This window comes from Pongo pygmaeus, chromosome 3, assembly GCF_028885625.2.
Source record: "Pongo pygmaeus isolate AG05252 chromosome 3, NHGRI_mPonPyg2-v2.0_pri, whole genome shotgun sequence".
NCBI classification, from domain to species: Eukaryota; Metazoa; Chordata; class Mammalia; order Primates; family Hominidae; genus Pongo; species Pongo pygmaeus.
The window spans coordinates 182,854,753-182,875,609 of NC_072376.2; the positions used below are offsets into that span (position 1 = coordinate 182,854,753).

At 35.8% G+C, this 20,857-nt stretch overlaps 1 protein-coding gene across 4 annotated transcripts in view; it reads left to right on the plus strand.

Annotated features, from left to right (window-relative positions):
- CLCN3 (chloride voltage-gated channel 3) overlaps positions 1 to 20,857 on the plus strand; it is a 108,814-nt gene that overhangs the window by 24,518 nt on the left and 63,439 nt on the right. For 2 of the 4 annotated variants that reach the window (XM_054485179.2, XM_054485181.2), the window contains exon 1: positions 13,021 to 16,907. The exons of the other annotated variants lie outside the window; for them this stretch is intronic. In XM_054485179.2, coding sequence (XP_054341154.1) covers positions 16,829 to 16,907 — 79 coding nt within the window. In that variant the 5' untranslated portion in view covers positions 13,021 to 16,828. Of the gene's footprint in view, positions 1 to 13,020; positions 16,908 to 20,857 lie in introns of those variants that run through there. 4 annotated transcript variants of the gene reach the window in all.

Genomic DNA, 20,857 nt, shown 5'->3' on the forward strand with positions numbered 1-20,857 from the left:
TTGGCCTCCCAAAGTGTTAGGATTACAGGCGTGCACCACTGCGCCTGGCCTTAAAATAATTTTTTTAAAAAAATTCAGGGTCTCATTCTGTCATCCAGGCTGGGGTGCAGTGGCATGATCACAGCTCACTGCAGCCTCGACCTCCGTGGACTCGAGTGATCCTCTCACCTCAGCCTCCCAAGTAGCTGGGACTATAGGCATATACTACCACACCCAGCTAATTTTTAATTTTTTTGTAGAGATGGGATATCTCACTATGTTGCTCAGGCTGATGTCGAACTCCTGGGCTCAAGTGATCCTCCCATCTTGGCCTTCCAAAGTGTTGGGAAGCTGCCTGGCTCACAGTGGTGAATACAAGTTTTCCAAAATTTGGTTTTTGCTTGAGAGCTCAAATTTTTTTATTGGCAACAATATACTGTCAGTTGTTTTACTTGAAAAGACAGGTTGAGAAAATGTCTGGCAAAATCTTTAGCCTAAATAACCAAAGTGAGTGTGTCAGTTTTTCTTTCAAAGAAAAATGGTGTACCATGAAAAACGTTCGGCTCACAACTCAAATATTCAGATAAGTGCTTTTCCTCAGGACGGAACATTGTACAACAGTATGAGCGAAAGTGTTCTGTTCGTTCCTTCTACTTTGTTACACAGAATATTAAAAAGATGTGTACTCAAGAGTTGTGATTTAATAAAATGAATACTTACTGTTTTATCAAGAACATTTGGAAGTGAAACAGGCTTTTGTTTTCTGCAAATTCATGTTGGTGAAAAATATAACAACTGCTTTTTTTTTTCTTTTTTTTTTTTTTGAGATGGAGTCTTGCTGTGTTGCCCAGGCCGGAGCATGATCTTGGCTCACTGCAACCTCCGCCTCCCGGGTTCAAGCAATTCTTGTGCTTTGGCCTCCCGAGTAGCTGGGATTACAGATGTACACCACCATGCCTGGATAATTTTTGTCTTTTTAGTAGAGATGGCCAGGCTAGTCTTGAACTCCTAATTTCAAGTGATCCGCCCGCCTCAGCCTCCCAAAGTGTTGGGATTACAGGCGTGAGCCACCGTGCCTGGCCAATACAACAACTTCTAGTAAATTTTGGTGCCACTGTTTTGATTTATGCTAGATATCAAGCTGTCTTCCTCACTATTGCTTTTGTACTATAAATGAAAGGCCAATACAATGAACAAGACAAAGAATGTTATGGTCTGCTTAATAATGGCCCTCCCCACACCCGAATTCCTAGAACCTGTAAATATGTTACCTTTCATGTTAAAATGGACTTTGTGATTAAATATCTGGAGATGGAGTGATTATCCTGGATTATCTGGGTATCTCTGATGTAATCACAAGGGTCCTTAAAAGAGGGAGACAGGAGGATCAGAGTTAGTGGTAGCAGACATGATAATGGAAACAAGAAGTGATGTGAGAAAAAGGCCATAATCCAAGGAATGAAAGTGGCCTTTGGAAGCTAGAAAAGGCGAGGAAACAGATTCTCCCCTGAAGCCTCCAAAAGGAACACTGCCCTGCTGACCCACCTTGATCTTAGACTTCTGGTCTCCAGAACTATAAGAAAATAAATTTGTGTTGTTTTAAGCTACTAAGTTTATGGCAGTGTGTTACGATAGCAGTAGGAAGCTGACACGGATATCTTAGTATTATTGAAAGTGTTGTTTTTAACCTTGTGGACCCCTGAGAAAGATTTTTGGGGTCTCTCGACAATTCTTGACCACACTTTGAGAATTCTAAGATAAGCTAGCTGCCAAATGCACACTGGGTACATGAATAAGGTGACTTGTTATATTGTATTAAAAACTTTAAGAGTGAAGGGTTTATATAAAAAGGGTAAAATCTACATATATGATTTCCCAATTCTCTTCAAATATTACATACACACACAGAAAAAACATTGGAGGAAAATACACCAAAATAATGTGCTTTTTCTTCATGATGGAATTTGGGGATTTATAATTTTTCTTTATACTTTTAGTATTTTCCAAATTGTCAGCAATTCGGCTGCAGAATTATAAAACTGAATTTAAACTTCCAGGTCATTCCAAGGTATATTTGTATATAGGATAGAACATATTAATAGTTTAAACTTGATATATAACTAAATATTTTGTCCATATGGTAATTGGGACTTCTGTTGTACTATTGCCCTGGCCCTTGTAAACGTTAGCTTTGAGCTTGTGCCTGGCTGTCATTTTTCCAGGTCTTCATACATGGTCCTTTGTCTAGAATACTAATAGTATTCCAATACCAAGTAGTGCTAAAGTACTACTTGTACTTTGCTTCTTAAATTAGCCCTCAGTCCCTTTAGTAAGCCTTACCTTACTACTCAGTTAAAGTTAAGGGCCCCTCATATGTAGTAAACTGGGTGTTGCTTCTATTGTGCTTGCATTCTTGACTTTATCTGTATTTGTCTTACTTGTTTATAGCCTGTCCTCCTCCTAAATTGAGCAACACATTTTTTTTCAGTAAAATTATCCTAGTAATTTCTGTTAGTTTGTAAGTAATTTATTTTCCTATGTACATAGAACTATCTTAGAGCTGATCCATTACGTTTTGATTACATAGTTTAACTCTTGATGAGCATTCTTATTTTTTTCTATTTCCAAGTTTTGTGGGGAAGGGATATTCATATATAATGGGCAGCCATATATACTGTTTATTTTATCCTTCCTTCTTACAAATGGCATGCATAGAGTAGGAGCTCGTTAAGAGTTTACTTCTTTGTAAAATAGTCATCCATTCAACATATTCACTGCTCATATTTTATACCTTTTAGGAGTCTTTTTTCCTTTTTAATTATTATTTTTGAGACAGAGTCTCACTCTGTCATTCAGGCTAGAGTGCCCTGGCGATACTTTGGCTCACTACGACCTCCGCCTCCCAGGTGGAGTGTTGAAGTGATTCTCGTGCCTCAGCCTCCCGAGTAGCTGGGACTACAGGCATGTGCCACCATGCCCAGCTAAGTTTTTATACTTTTTTTTTTTTTTCAGTAGAGATGGGTTTCGCTGTGTTGGCCAGGCTGGTCTCGAATTCTTGACCTCAAATGATCTGCCCCCCTCGGCCTTCCAACATGCTGGGATTACAGGCATGAGCCACAGTGCCCAGACCTTTTAAATTACTGAACTAATACAGTTCTATAAAGTTTTGGTTTAGCTGGACACTAAACTGGCGGGTTATTCAGTAGAGTAGCAGGATATAAGCCACTTATCTATATTGTTAAACTGTATTGCATAAGGGCCCACCAAAATGGTAGTGTAATCCAGAAGGAAATAGGGATAGAATAGAAAGCCAGGAGAAAACCACAGAGGAAAATGGCTACCTGCCTGACATTAGTCAGTATCATCACACCGTTTTAGATTTTCTCATCTAAAAAATGAAGGGAAACATATCTATTCTACCTACCTGATTCAGATTAGTTTTGGAAACAAAAGAATATGGTAGAAGAAATGATGAAAGTGTTGCTATTTAATATTATATATGAGAGTCCTTTATGATAATTTTGGCCTGAGTGCCCAAAGTTTAAACTTACTTATACTTTCTGCAGCTATCAAACAGATTACCTACATCATGACATTCAGATAGATTATCCTGGGTTCATAAAAATCTTATATGGTTGACTGGGCATGGTGGCTCACGCCTGTAATGCCAACACTTTGGGAGGCTGAGGTGGGTGGATCTCTTGATCCCAGGAATTCGAGACCAGCCTGGGCAGTATGGCGAAACCCTGTCTCTACAAAAAATAGAAAAATTAGCTGGACATGGTGGTGCTTGTCTGTGGTCTTCAATATGCAGGAGGCTGAGATGGGAAGATCACTTGAGCCTGGGGAAGTCAAGGCTGCAGTTAGCTGAGATCAGCCACTGCACTCCAGCCTGGGTGACGGAGCAAGACCCCATCTCAAGAAAAAAAAAATCTTATATGGTTAACTTTAGGTCTTAGTAATGACTTGGATTGCCTAGGAGAAATGGCAGAGTCTAGGACTGAGAGAGTAGAAATACAAGATGTGGCCAGAGTGTCTTGTAGTACCAGGAGTGAAGAAGTACTCATAAAACAAAGGATGGGGGCACATCAAAGGAACACAGGAACTTACCTGAAGAAGCTCCCAAGGGTCAAAGCTGGAAAAATTTGAGCAACAAAAATAATGTAGCATGAATTATAACTCAAAGTATAAAATAATCCCATATATATGATATAAAGGATATAAGTTGACATAAAGGATTGAATAAATATGAGGCAAAAGAGACAAATCTCCCATCAAATAATTTATGTACCCATTCCATTCTATGGAGGAGAAGCTTAATTCCTACCTCCCTTGAGGGTGGACTGGACTTAGTGACTTACTTCCAAAGAATAGAGTAGGAAAAAACCTGGAAAACACTATCTTAGCCAAATAGTGAACATTAATATCACCAGAGATAAATCATAGATATCATGTACTCTTGATATGTGACAAGAAGAGCATGTCACCTTTGTGATAGTGTTTCCAAAGACCCATAATCCTACTCTAATCACAAGAAAAGCAACTGATGAGCTTAGACTGGATGACATTTTACAGGATACCTGACTAGTCAAGATCATGAAAACTAGCAAAGACTGAAAAACTAAGACCAAAGGAGTTTAGAGACAAGATAGCTAAATGCAATGTGGATCCTGTATTGGGACCTGGAATAGAAAGAGGACACTCATGGAAAAGGTGCTGAAATCTATGTAAAGTCTGGAGTTTACTTAATAATAATATACAAATGTCAGTTTCTTAGTTTTGACAAATGTATCATGGAAATGTAACATGTTAACAATTGGGGAAACTATGAATGAGAGGTATTTGGGATATCTCTGTACTATCTTTGCAACTTTCATAAATCTAAAATTATTCCAAAATGAAGTTTATTTTTTAAAATGGGCTGGAAAGAGTTAACTTTTAAATAATAAAAGCAAAATGTGCTTATTGTAGAAAATATGAATGATGAAAAATATAAGGTAGAAAATGAAAACTACCCATAATCCTACCACCCAGAGATAACTGATTATTTGGATATGTTTTTTTCTAGACTTAATTCTATGTGTATTTCACTCAGCAAATAATTATTAGACTCCTTTGTGGACCAGACATCTTGGTAGGTGCTAATGATAGAGCAGTGAAGAAGAATGATGTGTCTTTCTCTTATGGGGCTTATACTCTAGTGATAGAGAGTACTATTAAACAATCTCACAAAAAAAGTTTCAACTGTGATACAATAAGGGCTGTAAAGAAGTATGAATGTCAGCCAGGCACAGTGGCTTATGCCTATAATCCCAGCACTTTGGGAAGCCGAGATAGAGGATCACTTGAAGCCAGGAGTTCGAGACCAGCCCAGGCAACGTGACTAAACCCTGTCTCTACTAAAAATACAAAAATTAGCCAGGTGTGGTGGTGCACACCTGTAATCCCAGCTACTCGGGAGACTGAGGCACGAGAGTCGCTTGAATCCAGGAGGCAGAGGTTGCAGTAAGCCGAGATGGTGCCACTGCATTCCAGCCTGGGTGATAAAGTGAGAATATTCTAAAAAAAAAAAAAAAAGTATGAATGTGAGAACATATAAGTGGGGAAATCAAAATTGAAAATGTATTATTTAAGATGAGAACTGAAAAACGAATACAAGTCAGGCATGTGAAAGAAGGAAGCAGGGCATTGGAGGTGCTAGGAGCTTGTACAGGTGCAGTTGCAGGCAGAGGGAAGGAGCTTGGAGCGTTAGAGATAAAATGTCTGGAGTGCAGAGAATGATAACTAGAAAGGGAGGGACTGAGGCTGAAGAGGTAGCTAAGCAAGATCTAAATAATACATGTAAAGTTTTTGGTACTTTTCCCCAAGAGTGGTGGGAAACCACTGAAGATTTTTGAATCAAGGGAATCATACAAACTTTGTAATTTAAAAAGATCATTCAGAGGCCATGTGGGCAGATGGACAGTTAGGTGGTGAGAGTATGGAGGTAAATATCATAGTTCAGAAAAGAAATTATAGTGTCTAGGATATAGTGTCTAGATAGTGATAGAGAGTAGAGAGATTCAAAATAGATTTAGGAGTAAAATCAGCCAGATATACTGATTGTTTTGATGTAGAATGAGGGAATATAAGGACAAATGTTCTGTATTTCTAGCACATGCAGTTGGTAGTGCCATTTATAAGGCAGAGAGTTTTTAATATATAAAACACTGCCTTATGGTGCAAGAGCTTAATCATTTTTAATGGTTGCATAATAATCAGATACACAAATGTATTTTCAGTTCGCAGAAATAAAACATCTGTTAATGTGTAGTGAATATGATGTTTTGAAAATTAGTGGTGAAAGGCTGGGCGCGGTGGCTCATGCCTATAATCCCAGCACTTTGGGAGGCCGAAGCGGGCACATTGCTTGAGACCAGTCTGGGCAACATGGCAAGGCCTTGTCTCTACAAAAAATATAAAAATTAGCTGGGGCATGGTGGTGCACAGCTGTAGTCCCAGCTACTTGGGAGGCTGGGACGTGACCGTTACTGGAGCCTGGGAAGTTAAGGCTGCAGTGAGCCGTGATCATGCCACTGGACTCCATCCAGCCTGGGTGACAGAGCGAGACCCTATCTAAGAAAAAAAAAAAATGAGTGGTGGAATTGTTGCTAAAGATAAAGTCTGAGTGCTGATAAAACAGTTGAGTTGGTTCTTTCTGTGAATAAGAATAACGAAGCTCTTTGTTTGATATTAACTGCTGGTAGAAAACATTAATAAAACAATCCAAGAAAGGAGTTTTAGGAAACACAGTATTCTCGTATGTAGATTTATAAGCACAGAAAAATTTCCAACAGTATAAAGTTGTGGTATAGCTCCAAGAAAAGTATTCTTAGTTAGAAGAATTTGGCTTTGCTACAGAGTTTCAAAGGTTATGTGTGTGCATACTGTCTTCAGTAGATGACAAGTTGATTTTAGTTTTATTGTTTTATCTGGCATTTTCCAATAACATTGGTAGTATTCTAATGAGTAAGACATTTGACTCTAAAGTCAAGTTTGACAACATATATTCTTAAGCCAGTTTAGAAAGTATAGAATGGTGGTTATGTTGTAAATCTTTGGCAGAGTTTTTATAAGAAATTCTTAAATGAAGTTAACATAACACTGCTACCATTTAATGTCTGTCTGTTGGGAAAAGGTCAAAGCTCTTTTAAATGCTCTACTCTGAATTATTTTTAGAAATAAACAAATAATTCTAAAGTTCATCTGATATTTATTCTAAGCAGGGTCATGTTCTTAATACATTTGAGACTTCACATTCTGTTGCCAACTACTTTGTAAACATTTCTACACCTGTGTCTCCAGACTGCTTCAGCCAGAGCAACTTAGTTAACCTATTATATGAGGGAGTAGGAGACTGCCCAAATTTGTGTGTTTATATAAGAGTAAGGTAATGCATTTAGGGAAGACAAACTCATACTAAGTTTATGAAATGCTGTAATTCAGGATGTTACTAATGAACTAGGAAAGAAGTTGGTATTGATAATAAACTGATGCCTTGATAAAATTAGCCTAAGATGCCAGTGGAAAGTCAATCGAGTACTGGATAGATATCATCAGAAAGGTCATTGGAAAGAAATCAGCTTAATTTTATAATATACAGAAACTGGTGGTTTATACCTCACTTAAACCACCTTAATTATTGTCATTGCACTGCAAAAAAAATTTTTCTTCTTAAAAAAATTTCAAAGAAAGTTAACTAAAATGATTACCTCTTCACTCTACCTTTCTCACCCTAATATCATGATGTGACAAATTAACTTTTCTTCTGTGCATTTAGAATATTACCTATGAACTGTCCTTAGGAGAATTGAGAAAATTTTCAAGCTTCATGTTTTGTGTTGTGGTTCTGGTTAAGAATTTCAGTTGAAAAGGGCTGGAGGAGTTATGTGCTAAACATGTAAAATCATAAGCTGAAGTATAAATATAGTCATTTCTTGGTATTTGTGAGAGTTTGGCTCCAGGAGCCCCTCAGGTACCAAAATGCATGGATTTTCAAGTCCCCTATATAAAATGACATAGTATTTGCATATCACCTACACACATCCTCTTATATACTTTAAATTTTCTGTAGATTACTTATGATACCTGATAAAATGTAAATGTGTAAATAGTTGTGCTACTGTATTGCTCAGGGAATCATGACAAGAAGAAGAAGCCTGTTCATGTTCAGTACAGAAAAACCATCCATTTTTTTCCCAAATATTTTCAAGCCATAGTTGGTTGAATCCACATATGTGGAAACCACAGATGTAGAATCCCTGGATACAGAAGATTGATTATACATAAAATAATAAGAAGTCTATGGACCTATTTTACACAGTTCTGAAATACAGAGGAAATTCCTTGGAAAAAGCAGCACCTTAGAACACATTCAAGTCAGTTTAGATGCTTATGAAATTTGTTACCTACAACTGATTGAGACTGTAAATAAGATTAAACTAGAAGGGTTTAGGTAGGGAAAAAAAGAAGAAATCCACATTAGATATTAATAGAATTAGAGATACTTAGGATATGTTTTTAACTTAAAGACTTCTGAATTGTGACATAACACATCAGAAAATGCATAAAACATAATTGTGTAGTTTAATTAGTTATTACAAAGCAAGCATCTTTGTAGCCCACTCAGGTTAAGAAAATAAAGCATAACCATATTCCAGAAGCCTCCTGCGTACGTTCCTAATCACAACCCTTCCTTTGCCTCTGAAGGTAAATACTATTTTCTCTTTGTCTAATCACTTTCTTGCTTTACTTTATGGTTTGCTCATCTAAGTATGCATCCTTAAGAATATAATTCATTCAAGCCAGAAATGGTGTGTTGAAAAAAGAAGTATATAATTTAGCATTGCCTGTTTTTGAAAGTTAAGTAAATGGAATCATATAGTGTATATGCCTTTGTTTCTTGGTTTCACACAATGTGGCTTTCAAGAATCAGGCATGTTGTTGCAGGTAGTAGCTGTGTGGTTGCTCTAAACTATTATATATCATTTTTTAAAAAATGAATTTACTACAGTTTACCTATTCATTTTACTTTTGATGGATCTTGAAGCTCCTAACAGGTTTTGGTGGTTACTAACAATGCTACTTTGAATATTATGCATGTACTTGTGTGGTACTTAGGTCCTTAGGTGCACAAATTTTATTTGTCCTGGATGTGAACTTGTTGGGTCATAGGTCATGTTTTCCACAGTAGTGTTTCAGTATACATTCAGAACAAGAATGTATGAGAGCTTCCATTGCTTCACATTCACTAACCACTTGATATTGTCACACTTTTAATTTTGTCAGTGTGCTAGCTATGTATGGATTTTGATTGTGGTTTTAATTTGCATTTTCTTTGTAGTCAAAGAGATGTAGCATCTTTTCATGTCTATTTGGAAATCCTTTTCAGAGTACCTGTTTGGGTCATTTACTCATTTTTCTATTGGAGTGTCTATCTTACAGATTTGTAGAAGTTGTTGGGTAAATGTGTTATAGCTATCTTCTATGGAGTGCCTTTCACTCTTTTAATGGACAAATTATGAACAAATATTCTTAGTTGTAATGTGGTCCTATGTGTTAATCTTTTGCTTTATGGCCAAGGCTTTTTGTGTCTTAATTTTAAAAAACGTCCCTACCCTGATGTTATGAAGACATTTTTCTATATTATTTTGTAAGAGCTTTGCCGTTTACATTTAGTTCTGTAGTCATCTGATTTGTATATGTGTGTGTGTGTATGTGTTAGAGTGTATTCATTTTTTTCCCATATAGATAGTGTGTTAGTCTGTTTTGCATTGCTGTAAAGGAATACTTGAGGCCGGATAATTTATAAAGAAAAGAGGTTGGCCGGGTGCGGTGGCTCAAGCCTGTAATCCCTGCACTTTGGGAGGCCCAAGTAGGTGGATCACCTGAGGTCAAGAATTCGAAACCAGCCTGGCCAATATGATAAAACCCTGTCTGTACTAAAAATACAAAAAATTAGTCAGGCATGGTGGTGGGTGCCTGTAATCCCACCTACTCAGGAGGCTGAGGCAGGAGAATCACTTGAACCCAGAGGGTGGAGGTTGCAGTGAGCCTAGATCATGCCACTGCATTCCAGGCTGGGTGACAGTGAGACTCCGTCTCAAAAAAAAAAAAAAAAAAAGGGAAAGAAAAGAGGTCGTGCATGCTGTATAGGAAGCATAGTGCTGGCATTTGCTTCTGGTAAGGGCCTCAGGAAGCTTCCAATCATGATAGAAGCTGAAATGGAAGCAGGCGTGTCACATGGTGAGAGAGGCAGCATGAGAGAGATGCTGGGCTCCTTTAAACAACCAGCTTTGTTGTGAACTAACAGAGCAAGAACTCACTCATTACCATGGCGAGGGCACCAAGCCATTCATGAAGGGTCCACCTCCATGAAACAAACACTTCCCACTAAGCCCACTTCTAACATTGGAAATCGCATTTCAACATGAGATTTGGAGGGGACAAAACAACCAAACCATATCAGATAGCCAGTTGTCCCAACATCAATTACTAGAAAACAATTTTTTTACCCACTCTTGTACAGTGCCACCTCTGATATATATATGAAGGGCTCATTATATATAGGAGGGCCTATTTCTAGACTCCCCATTTTGTACTATGGGTTTTTCATCCTGATAATGGTTATGTGTCTTTTTCTTCTCTTTTTCCCAATTCTTCTTCTCCGTCTCCTTTCCTTTCTCCTATTCCCTCCTCTCCTTCCCTCCTCCTTTCCCTTCTTCCTGTCTCTTGTTCTCCTTTCTCTCCCCTTGCCCTCCCCCATCTTCATCTGTGTCACTGTAGATTTATCAATCATTAGTTTTTCCAATGAATTGATTTGCCTTTTTTGTTCTTTTCTATTATGTATTTCTTTTCTGTTTCATTAATTTCTGATCTTATTTCCTTCTACTTTCTTTGAGTTTATTTTGATGAGTTTTTTTTCTAATTTCTTGAACTGGATGGTTAGCTCCTCAGTTAAGCTGCCTTTTCCTTTAAGTGCATTTAAAGCTATAAATTTTTTTTCAGATACTGTTTTATTTCTATGCCATATGCCTTTTTTATTATCACTATTTAAAAATCATTTTTAACGTTTATAATGAGTCTACTTTGGGCTATAGATTATTTAGAAGTGCAGTTTATAATTTCCAACACATGAGGAATTTCTGGCTGTTTTTAATTATTTATGACATTATTGCATTGCAGTCCGGGAATATGCATTATGTAATTTCAGTGTGTTGAAATTTTTTGCAACTTGCATTGTGGCCCAGAAAAAAAGTCAACTTTTGTAAATGTTCCATGTATGCTATAAGAGTCCATAATATGAAGTTTTTGGTTATGGTGTTCTCTCCATGTCCATTAGGTAAAGTTTGTTAATCCATTAAAATACTGTTTCTTTACTGATTATTCTTCTTGTTTGTTTCTATTAAGTATTTAAAAAATTTTCACTGTATTTGCACATTTATCTACTGCTTCTTGTCATTCTGTCAATTTTTGCTTTATATACTTTGATCTTATGTTATTAGGTTATATCTTCCTGGTGAGTTGAACCACTTTTATTTTTTAAATAACTCTATTTCTAATTATAGTTTTTATCTTACAATCTACTTTGATATTAATATAACTCCCAATATTCTTTGGATTAGAGTTTACATACTATACAGTTTTTATCCTCTTTACTTTCAGTCTTTCTGCATCTGTGTGTTTTGTTGAAACTCTTGAACTATATAGTTGAACTTTCAAATCCAATTAGGTAGCATTTATTTTCTAATTGGAGCATTTAGTTTGGTTACACTTAACATAAATAGTGGCATATTTGGATTTAAATATTTCTAAAATTTAGAACTCTTAAAATCTTTTTTTGCTTAGTCTTTATATTAGCTTATGTTCATGCCTGAATATATTTGAGAAATTCCTTCAAAAGGAATTATTTAGGCATTAAAACAGGTTTGCCGGTTTTGGTTCTGATTTTGAAAAATTAATCATCGTGTGATGTTTTTTGTTTTTGTTTCTAAGATGGGGTCTTGCTCTGTTGCCCAGGCCGAAGTGCAGTAGTGCAATCATGACTCACTGCAGCCTTGACCTCCAGGGCCCAAGTGATCCTCCTACTTCAGCCTCCTGAGTAGGTAGGACCACAGGCATGTGCCACTATGCCCAGCTAATTTTTAAAACTTTTTTGTAGAGACGGGAATCTCCCTATGTTGCCCAGTCTGGTCTTGAATTCCTGGCTTCAAGTGATCCTCCTGCCTCAGCCTCCAGAGTGCTGGGATTATAGGCGTGAGCCGCCATGCCTGGGCCAATTTTGTGATGTCTGTGAAAGCAAACTCTTCATATTTTTATTCCTGTGATATGTTATTTGGGTAACCAGATAGCTATATTGGAAACTAAAACTTCTTAGGTTTATGAGGTATGAATATTATAAAACCATTTTGTTTTTTCCATTTATTTTCTGGCTTGTCAGTTTTAAGAATTTCCACCTCTTCTTTCTTTAGGGCTTTAATAACTTTACAACTAATTGTGTAGTTTATTGATTGTCCCCCAGGAAAGCTTTGCTGTATCTTTTTTTTTTTCTCTGATGCATTTTGATTCGGAGAATGACTGACAATGCAAGTTAAGGTTTAGTGCCATATAGTGTGTCCAAATGTAAACTTAAAGCAGCCTGTATTAGTCCCTTCTCATGATGCTATAAAGAAATATGTGAGACTGGGTAATTTATAAAGAAAAGAGATGTAATTGGCTCACAGTTCTGCACGCTGTACAGGAAGCATAGCGTCTTCTGGGGAGGCCTTAGGAAACTTACATTCATGGTGGAAGATGAAGGAGAAGCTAGCATGTCTTACATGGCCAGAGCAAGAGCAAGGAGGGCAGTGAGGGAGAAGCTACACACTTTTAAAGAACCAGATCTCATGAGTACTCTATAATGAGATAGCACCATGTGGATGGTGCTAAACCTTTCATGTAGGCTCCACCCCATGATCCAGTCACCTCCCTCCAGGCCCCGCCTCCAACATTGGGGATTACAATTCAACATGAGATTTGGGTGAGGATACAGATCCAAACCATATTACAACCATACTGATGGATTGTAAACTACAGTTTTTAACCTGCTTCTGTTAATTAGAGGGGTAAAGGTTGTAATTTTTTATTAATGTTTATCTCATGTAAGTGATTTTATTTATAAGCATTCTTTTAAAAATCTTTTTGGCTTGGTGCAGTGGACAGTGTTGGGTGGGCCTGGACAACGTTGTAAGACCTGTCTCTACAAAAAAAGAAATTAAAAAATTAGCCAGGCATGGTGGCACACACGTGTGTATTCCCTGCTATTGGGGAGGCTGAGGTGAGAGGATTGCTCGAGCTAGGAGGTCGAAGCTTCAGTGAGCTATGATCATGCCACTGTACTCCAGCTGGGACATTGGAGTAGAGACCCTGTCTCTAATAAATACAAATAAAAAATCTTTTCATTATGGAAGAAATTTTAAAACATTGAAACATATGGAGAAGAATATTGTGTACCTTTTCATCCTGGTCACTTACTTTAAATAATTATCAATTCATAGCCAATTTTGTTTCATTTCTGCTCCCTCAATTATGTTGTAATAAATCTGAAACATTGTGTCATTTATATAGGTAGGTAGATATACATGTATATTGTGTATTTCTAAAAGATTAAGATTCTTTTAAAGGTCATTATTTTAAAATATGAATAATTCCTTAAAATCAAATATCTTGTGTTTCCCATTTCCCCACTTGTTTCTTAAAAAATTGTATTGCTGTATCTTTTAAGTCTTTTTAAAAAAATTCTGTAGGTTTCCCTCTCTCCCTTTTTCCTTACTAAATTGTATTTGTCGAAGAAAACAGGTCATTTGTTTCCTAGTTTGGTTTTTTCCTGATTACATTTTTGAGCTATCATTTAACATGTTTCTCTGCTCCTGTATTTTCTATAAGTTGATAGATTTAAAGGCAAAAAAGTTGTTTAAAATTTGTTTTTATTTTAAAATTTAAGTACTTCTAATATTGTAGATTTCTCAGATCATTACTGTTATAAGGGGCTTAAAGGTAGCACTCTTAAAATATTATTGTCATCTATTCTGCCTTCCTGGTTTGTAGATGCAGAGACATCCCAGAGAGGTTGTGATTTATCCACATTTCCACATCAAGTTGAGATTACAATCAAGGGTGCGTTCGAAAGTAAAAATAACTTCTCCTTTTGAATTTTGATGCCTTCATGTGTGCTATTTGTGATTTTGATTCTTTAGAATTCCATCCTGAGCATTTTTCCAGAGCTATGCCTAGGAATTCTTGAATTTGTCTTCTGCTCTCTCTCTATCTGGGCTCCACCCTGATTGTAATTCAGTTTGTTAATCTGGTAATAAAACGTCTGTGTCAAAGTCCTCTTGTGTGTCAAAGTCCTCTTTTGCCACACCTTCCAGTCTACCTTGTGCTTTTCTAAATTGTGATTGGACTTAACCTGTGTACTGATTCTTTTACTTTAAGAAAGTGGCAGCTGTGGACCCCATAATCACAAGAGATGTGTTTACTTCTGAAGTTTTAAAGATTTTTAGGTTTATTATTACTAAAGTAATATATTTGTTTAAACAGTGTGGAATTATATAAACACTGAATGTACTCCCCAACCTCTCTATCTTATGTCTCAGTGATAACAATTGCTAAGGGCTTGATGTGTTTTATTCTAAACTTAATTCTATACAAATATAATTATATAGATATATATACACACAATTGTTTATCTTTAAAAATAATTCAAATATGGCTACAAAACTTTTACAGTATGAAGCATTGTCAATATTTATTTTACCGGGAGGATTTCCCCCATCAGTGAGTGCTGACTGATCAAGTTGTAGATCAGGAAAAACAAGTTAAGAGAGTGCCTACAAATACCGGGAAAACTTGTGGATAGATTTTCATTTTTTATGTAAAGACATATAAGAACATGAATGGTATAAAAACAAAATCCTTTGTAAATGCCATACAATTATATATTTAGAAAAATTATATGGTGGTAGAACATATAAAAGAACCACAAACTCCCAAATTTACATTGAGCTAATTTAGTACAATTAGCCTTTGTCAAAGCTTTCCTTGTTTAAAAAAATTATTGGCTCAGTGTGCAGGAAGGAGCATAGAAGAAAAAATTACCAAGAATATTTGAAAAATACAGAAAATAAAGAAAAAAATTACCTACTATCCTATCAAAAATTTTAATAGCTAGAATCAGGATAAGACAGAATATTCCTGTGGCAGTAATTCTAGTCTATATTCCTTTCCTGGAACCCTGTCTCCCAAATTCCAGGTGAGATTTTATAAGAAGCTCTGTTTATCTGAGATTTAAAATATAAAAACTGGATTTAACTTATACAGTTTTTTAAAAAGACCCCAAATAAGTAAAATTTAGTACTCCACAAATTGAATAGAATTTCTCTCTTCTCTTTACTGCCCTCTGAGTTTCCTCTTTCCTTCTCTCATCTCCAATTTTTATATAAACACTTTCAGTTCGAGTGGACCTTAGAGATTGTCTCATTCAATACTTTAGGAAAACAAATTTTATAGAACCCTTGAGTTCTGCGGAATTGCTTCTAATGAACAACACCTTTTGTTGTTGTTGTTGTTTAGTGACACTGTGTAACAGGCATTTCAGGAGCAGAATCTCCCAGTCTAGAGGAATCCTCTCAGAGGTAGCTATAAAATGTTGAACTCTGATCTTCAGTAAGCATTGTGTGATTCTTTTTTTTTAATGACAGTTTTAAACAAGAAAGTAGCTTTATTTCTGAACTTCATAAAAATTTCTATTAAAGAGACAATTTCTGAATTTTATAACAATTTCTAGAAAAGTTGAGTACCTCACTTTGAGACATATTTTGCTAAAAGTTATTTTAAAAACACAAAACCCTTATGAGATAAAAATAGGAAGCTAGTAGATAGGAAAGTCCTCTGCTTAGTAAACCTCTTTTTTGCGTAGTTTAGGCACACACAATAGTAAAGTTACTTCGTATGTTGATAAGTTTTCTTTCTCCTCAAAAGCTACAATGTCTCACTAGCTAGTTCCTTCAAGAAAGGAAACAAGAAGCTGCTGGAGGAGATTGGTGAGTGGGATAAAACACTATTCAACTCTTCATTTATTTGGTTTTTAAATCCTCAATGAAAGGCTGCTGTATATTATAGACTATTTTTTATTTTTAATAGACTTAGAACCAAGTTTCTTGGGAAACCTTTGGCATATTGTAGTTTTTTTTATGGCTATGACTCACATGACATTACTGTATAAAACTAGTACATTCTCTCGTAAAAGCACACAAACTTACTAGAGTGCTGCTCTCATTTTTCTACATTAGAAATGAAAAAGGGCATTGTCTGCATTCAAAATTTCCTTTTTACGTCTCTGTATTACTTTTGCCCTTTATATTTATCTTAAAACCAAAAGAAATAATGTTTCTATTGTTTTACTGTAGTTACCACTGATGCTACAGAAGCTGTATTGTGAGTGCTTTGCTTTAAAATTCTCAAACCAGTTTTGTGTGTTATACTTGGAGCTTAGTCATCGTCATACGTAGCAGGACCTGATTAAGAAGGCTGTGCCGCCTCTAAGCCTTGCTAGATTGTAGCCACTAGCAACCAGGCTGCAATAATTTCCCTTTGATGACATCATCCACTGTGGAAGAACCCAGTTGCTTCAGCGAGTCGAACTACAGTTCTAACCTCATCAAATATGGCATCTCCCTTGCTTGCTGCAGCAGGGATGGAAGAAATGTCACTTTCTTTTTAAGCTAGCAAGCTTTTCTTTTTCTTTTTCTTCTTCTTTTTAAAAATTCTAATCATGGATGCTTCTTCCGACCCTTATTTGCCTTATGACGGGGGAGGAGACAATATTCCCCTGAGGGAATTACATAAAAGAGGTAATACCATCCCCTTGCTGTGAATTCTCCGTTGGTATGTTTTGCATGCGGCTGGGCGGTCCTCTAGCTTAAACTGGTTCTCGTTTGTCCTTTAACAATGTACTGCAGTACATTGTTTAGTTGCCCTGGGTTGTTAATAAGGGGAAAATGCAACCTTCTGAATGGTTGTGTAGCCATCCCTGATTGTTTTATCTGTGCAGATTAGTACTGCTTCAGATCACGTCTCACGTCGGTCTCCGACTCCATCTTCTGCACGAAAATCTTCTTTCTAACTCTGAAAATGAATTAATCTGCTTTTACAGCCAACTAAAGTCGTGTTGGTTGGCACCTAAAAAATAATGTTTTTCTTCCTTCAGAAAACTTACATTTCCTTTAATTTACACAGAGAAATCAGGTGCCTATGTACCATTATATTTCAGCTGCTGCCAATTACCATGTAGATTTTACACCACAAAGTAAATTTATAGCAAAAGCTCTACCTACATTTTAGAACATTTTAAAATGACAGTAAAGATGAATAATTTCCATATTAATACTTCTTATTTAATATATATTTCGGCTGAGTAACATACTACATTGTCTGCCACAGGTATCTTGTGAAATTTGATATGATAAAACACATTTGACTAAATGTCAGAAAAAATAATAGTTATTGGTTTGTGAAAAGCAGAAGAGCACCCAGCATGCCTGTAAATCTTTTGGCAGGCACTTCCTCAGTCTCCTTAAAATTAATTGCATGTTAATTACTACCCTTTTTTTCATTTTTGTTAAATTGCTTATTCGAAAAACAGACTGGTTGACATTTGTTGTCCTAGAAAAAAATTGAACTTCAAGAAAAATCTCTTAGCTTATATGACTTCATTTTTGAGCCACATTAGTTTGAATTACTGCATATTATAAACTCACCTTATGATTTAACCCAAAATTTTATTTGTAAGTATATAAGGAAGTAATAATTTTTTTCTAATATAATTAGCCTGCTTTATTTAAAATATACTTTGTGTTCTGATAACACTTTTTTTTTAAGTTCCACTATAAACATTATAATGGATTCAACAAATGTCTGTTGGTTGCATTGTGTCTGCTACACACTATTTTAGGGTCTGAACAGTTGTAGCGTTATTTATCTTGTAGCATTCTGTAGTTAGTAAAAACTTGCTTTTTACATTTTGAGAAAAGCTGTGTAAGGATCATGTTACATATATTGTGCTTTCTCTTACAGAGTTGACTTCTTAATAAAATTTCGATATATGTGTATATGTATATGTTAGAACATTTGGAAGAAATATCTAAAAGCATAAAGAAAAAATAGTTTCTCGTAATCACACCACCCAGAGCTTTTTAAATTTTTTTTCTTAATGTTACGATCATAAGTTATTCTATTTCCTATGTTCTGAGTATCAGTTTTCTGGTAAGGATTTCTTTAAACAGGAAGCAAGGTGAATGAATAGTGACTGTTCAAATGTCACATTATTTTCTAATCAGTAATTAAACTGTAAAACAAGACAGACTATATTTTCCTCATGCCATTACAACATTTGGTTGTTAATGATGATAAACCAGAATACCTGGGCTTCAGAAATTTAAATTCCTTTTGTGAAGCTTAACAGTCTTTGACAGAACTTACTTATGGACTGTCTTAGTGTAAAATATGCAAATAATAAGAAATAAGTCAAAACTTATGTGAGAGTAGGCATGGTTACTGATATTACCAAAACGTAAGCTTTTTATTTCTATTATACTTTCATAAATAATCCTTTAAGAATCTTGCTTAGGATCTAAATCAGTCCCACTCTTGGCAGCTCAAATAGGTTCTTTATCCCTTGATGAGACTTATTCTATTAATATAAGTCATTGTTACTTGAAAGTAACATTGTGTATGTGTAGCGTTATTAGGCTTGCGTGACTGTACTGTATTACCTTAAACATTCTGTAGTATCCTAGTGTCTATGCGTAAGATGTTATTTGTTGTCCATAATTTATGACCTGTTGTAGCCATGGGTCAACACAATGGAATTGGTGGAGACAGGCAGCTAACAAATTGAAAAAACTGAATCAGCTTCCCTGTGAGGAAGAACAAAACTATAATGATTAAAACTGATCTTCAGGCTGATAGTGAAGAGGCAGATAAAGTATAAAATTGTGAAGGATATCCATAAAGTAAACATGGATCTGTTTAGTAAATCCCTGAGTGCTATAGCCAGGGATTCCCTTTGTTGAGTAAATTGAATTTAATACTACTTTTCAAGGTGAGATGGTAAATGGTGAAGCTTCCTATTTAAGTAAATAATGTCAAGTTTGGAAGTATAAGTAGATTCGAATTAGAATTAGTTTGATATACTAGATTGATATTGATAGATTAGAAATTAAGGTGACATTTCAGAAATAGCCATCTTTAGGGGTAGATTTCCTATATAGAAACAATCAAGCTCTCTCAAAATGTCTCTTCCTTTTTTATCAGGAAAAAAGACTTGGCTTATTTGGACTGTTTTACACTTTTTCCTCTCAATTTGTTCAAGATGTTTAAGTAGTTTTAGAGGTCAAATTTCTTTCTTCTACCAATCCTTTATAATGGATTTGATCTTTTGGGCCTGAGCCTCCATTTACTCCATGAGGGGCCTTTAACAATTATTTAAATATTTAATTGTTTCATTCAGAGTGAGTATATATATATATATATATATATATATATATATATATATACATACACATACACACACACACATATGGCACTCCTAGGTGCTGTGAAGAATTATAAAAATAGTAATATTAATAATAGTTAATATTTATTAGAATTTCCTGTTAGCTGGATACTGTCCTAAGTGGGTTTTTTTTTTTTTTTCTTAAGAGAGAGGTATCACTCTTTCACCCAGGCTGGAGTGCAGTGGAGTGATTATAGCAAACGCAGCCTTGAACTACTGGGCTTAGATCCTCTGTCTCACCCTCCTTGGTACCTGGAACTGCAGGCATGCAACACCTTGCCTGGCTAATTTAAAAGACAAAAATTTCTTTTTTAGGGAGAGTCTCACTATGTTGTCCAGGCTGGTCTCCAACTTCTGGGCTCAAGCAACCCTCCTGCCTTGGCCTCCCAAGTAGCTGAGATTACAGGTGCGAGCCACTGTGCCTGGCTTGTTCTAAGTGCTTTATGTGTATGAAATTATTTAAATCCTCATCACAAGTTTATGAAGTAGGTACTATTATAATCCCCATTTTCTAGTTGACAAGACTGAGGTAAGGAATTGTTAAGGAAAAGTCAGAATTCCATCCAGATATTTGGTTCATACTTTAATCATGAGGCTAAACTGCTTCTCACTACACGTATCTTCATAGTAACTTGTGTTTTAAGTCTGGTAGAGGCATAAGAAGTTTAAACACAAACAAAATCCTGTGGAAGTTAGTAAATTTCTAGTGAATGATAGAAATGATAGAAATCTCTTCTTCCCCTGAAGTCCCAAATTGGGACTTCAGGGGAAGAAGAGATTAGTCTCCTTTTGACAAGTGTTATCAAAGTAGACTGTTCTCACATACACAAGGGAACTCAGTAGGGCATTTCTGGTGGATATAATAAAGTGAGTAAATGTGATGACAGGAAGAAATGCCTAGTGTGTTGCTCTTGGATTAGTTTTGGTACAACAAAGGCAGTTTTGTTGTGAGTCAGTAGAGAGGGTTGTATAGAAAGGTGGAAGTTGGAAGAGTGGCAGATCCTAGAGGACTAATGATGGGCTTAAACCACAAAAGGGTAGCTTTGCCATTGAAATAAAAGTTTGGGGTCTTATTTTTTCAAGTTTCTCCCTGAAATTATTTCTTGACATTCATTAGCCAGCAGTGTATCTAAATAAAGCTTTTTTGGGTTTCTATTATAATAGAGGTTTGTTCCTTTTTCTTCCCTCTGAAAAGTATCATTTTTTGCACATTATTTGAAAATCCAGGTGTTATATTCTTATTGCCAG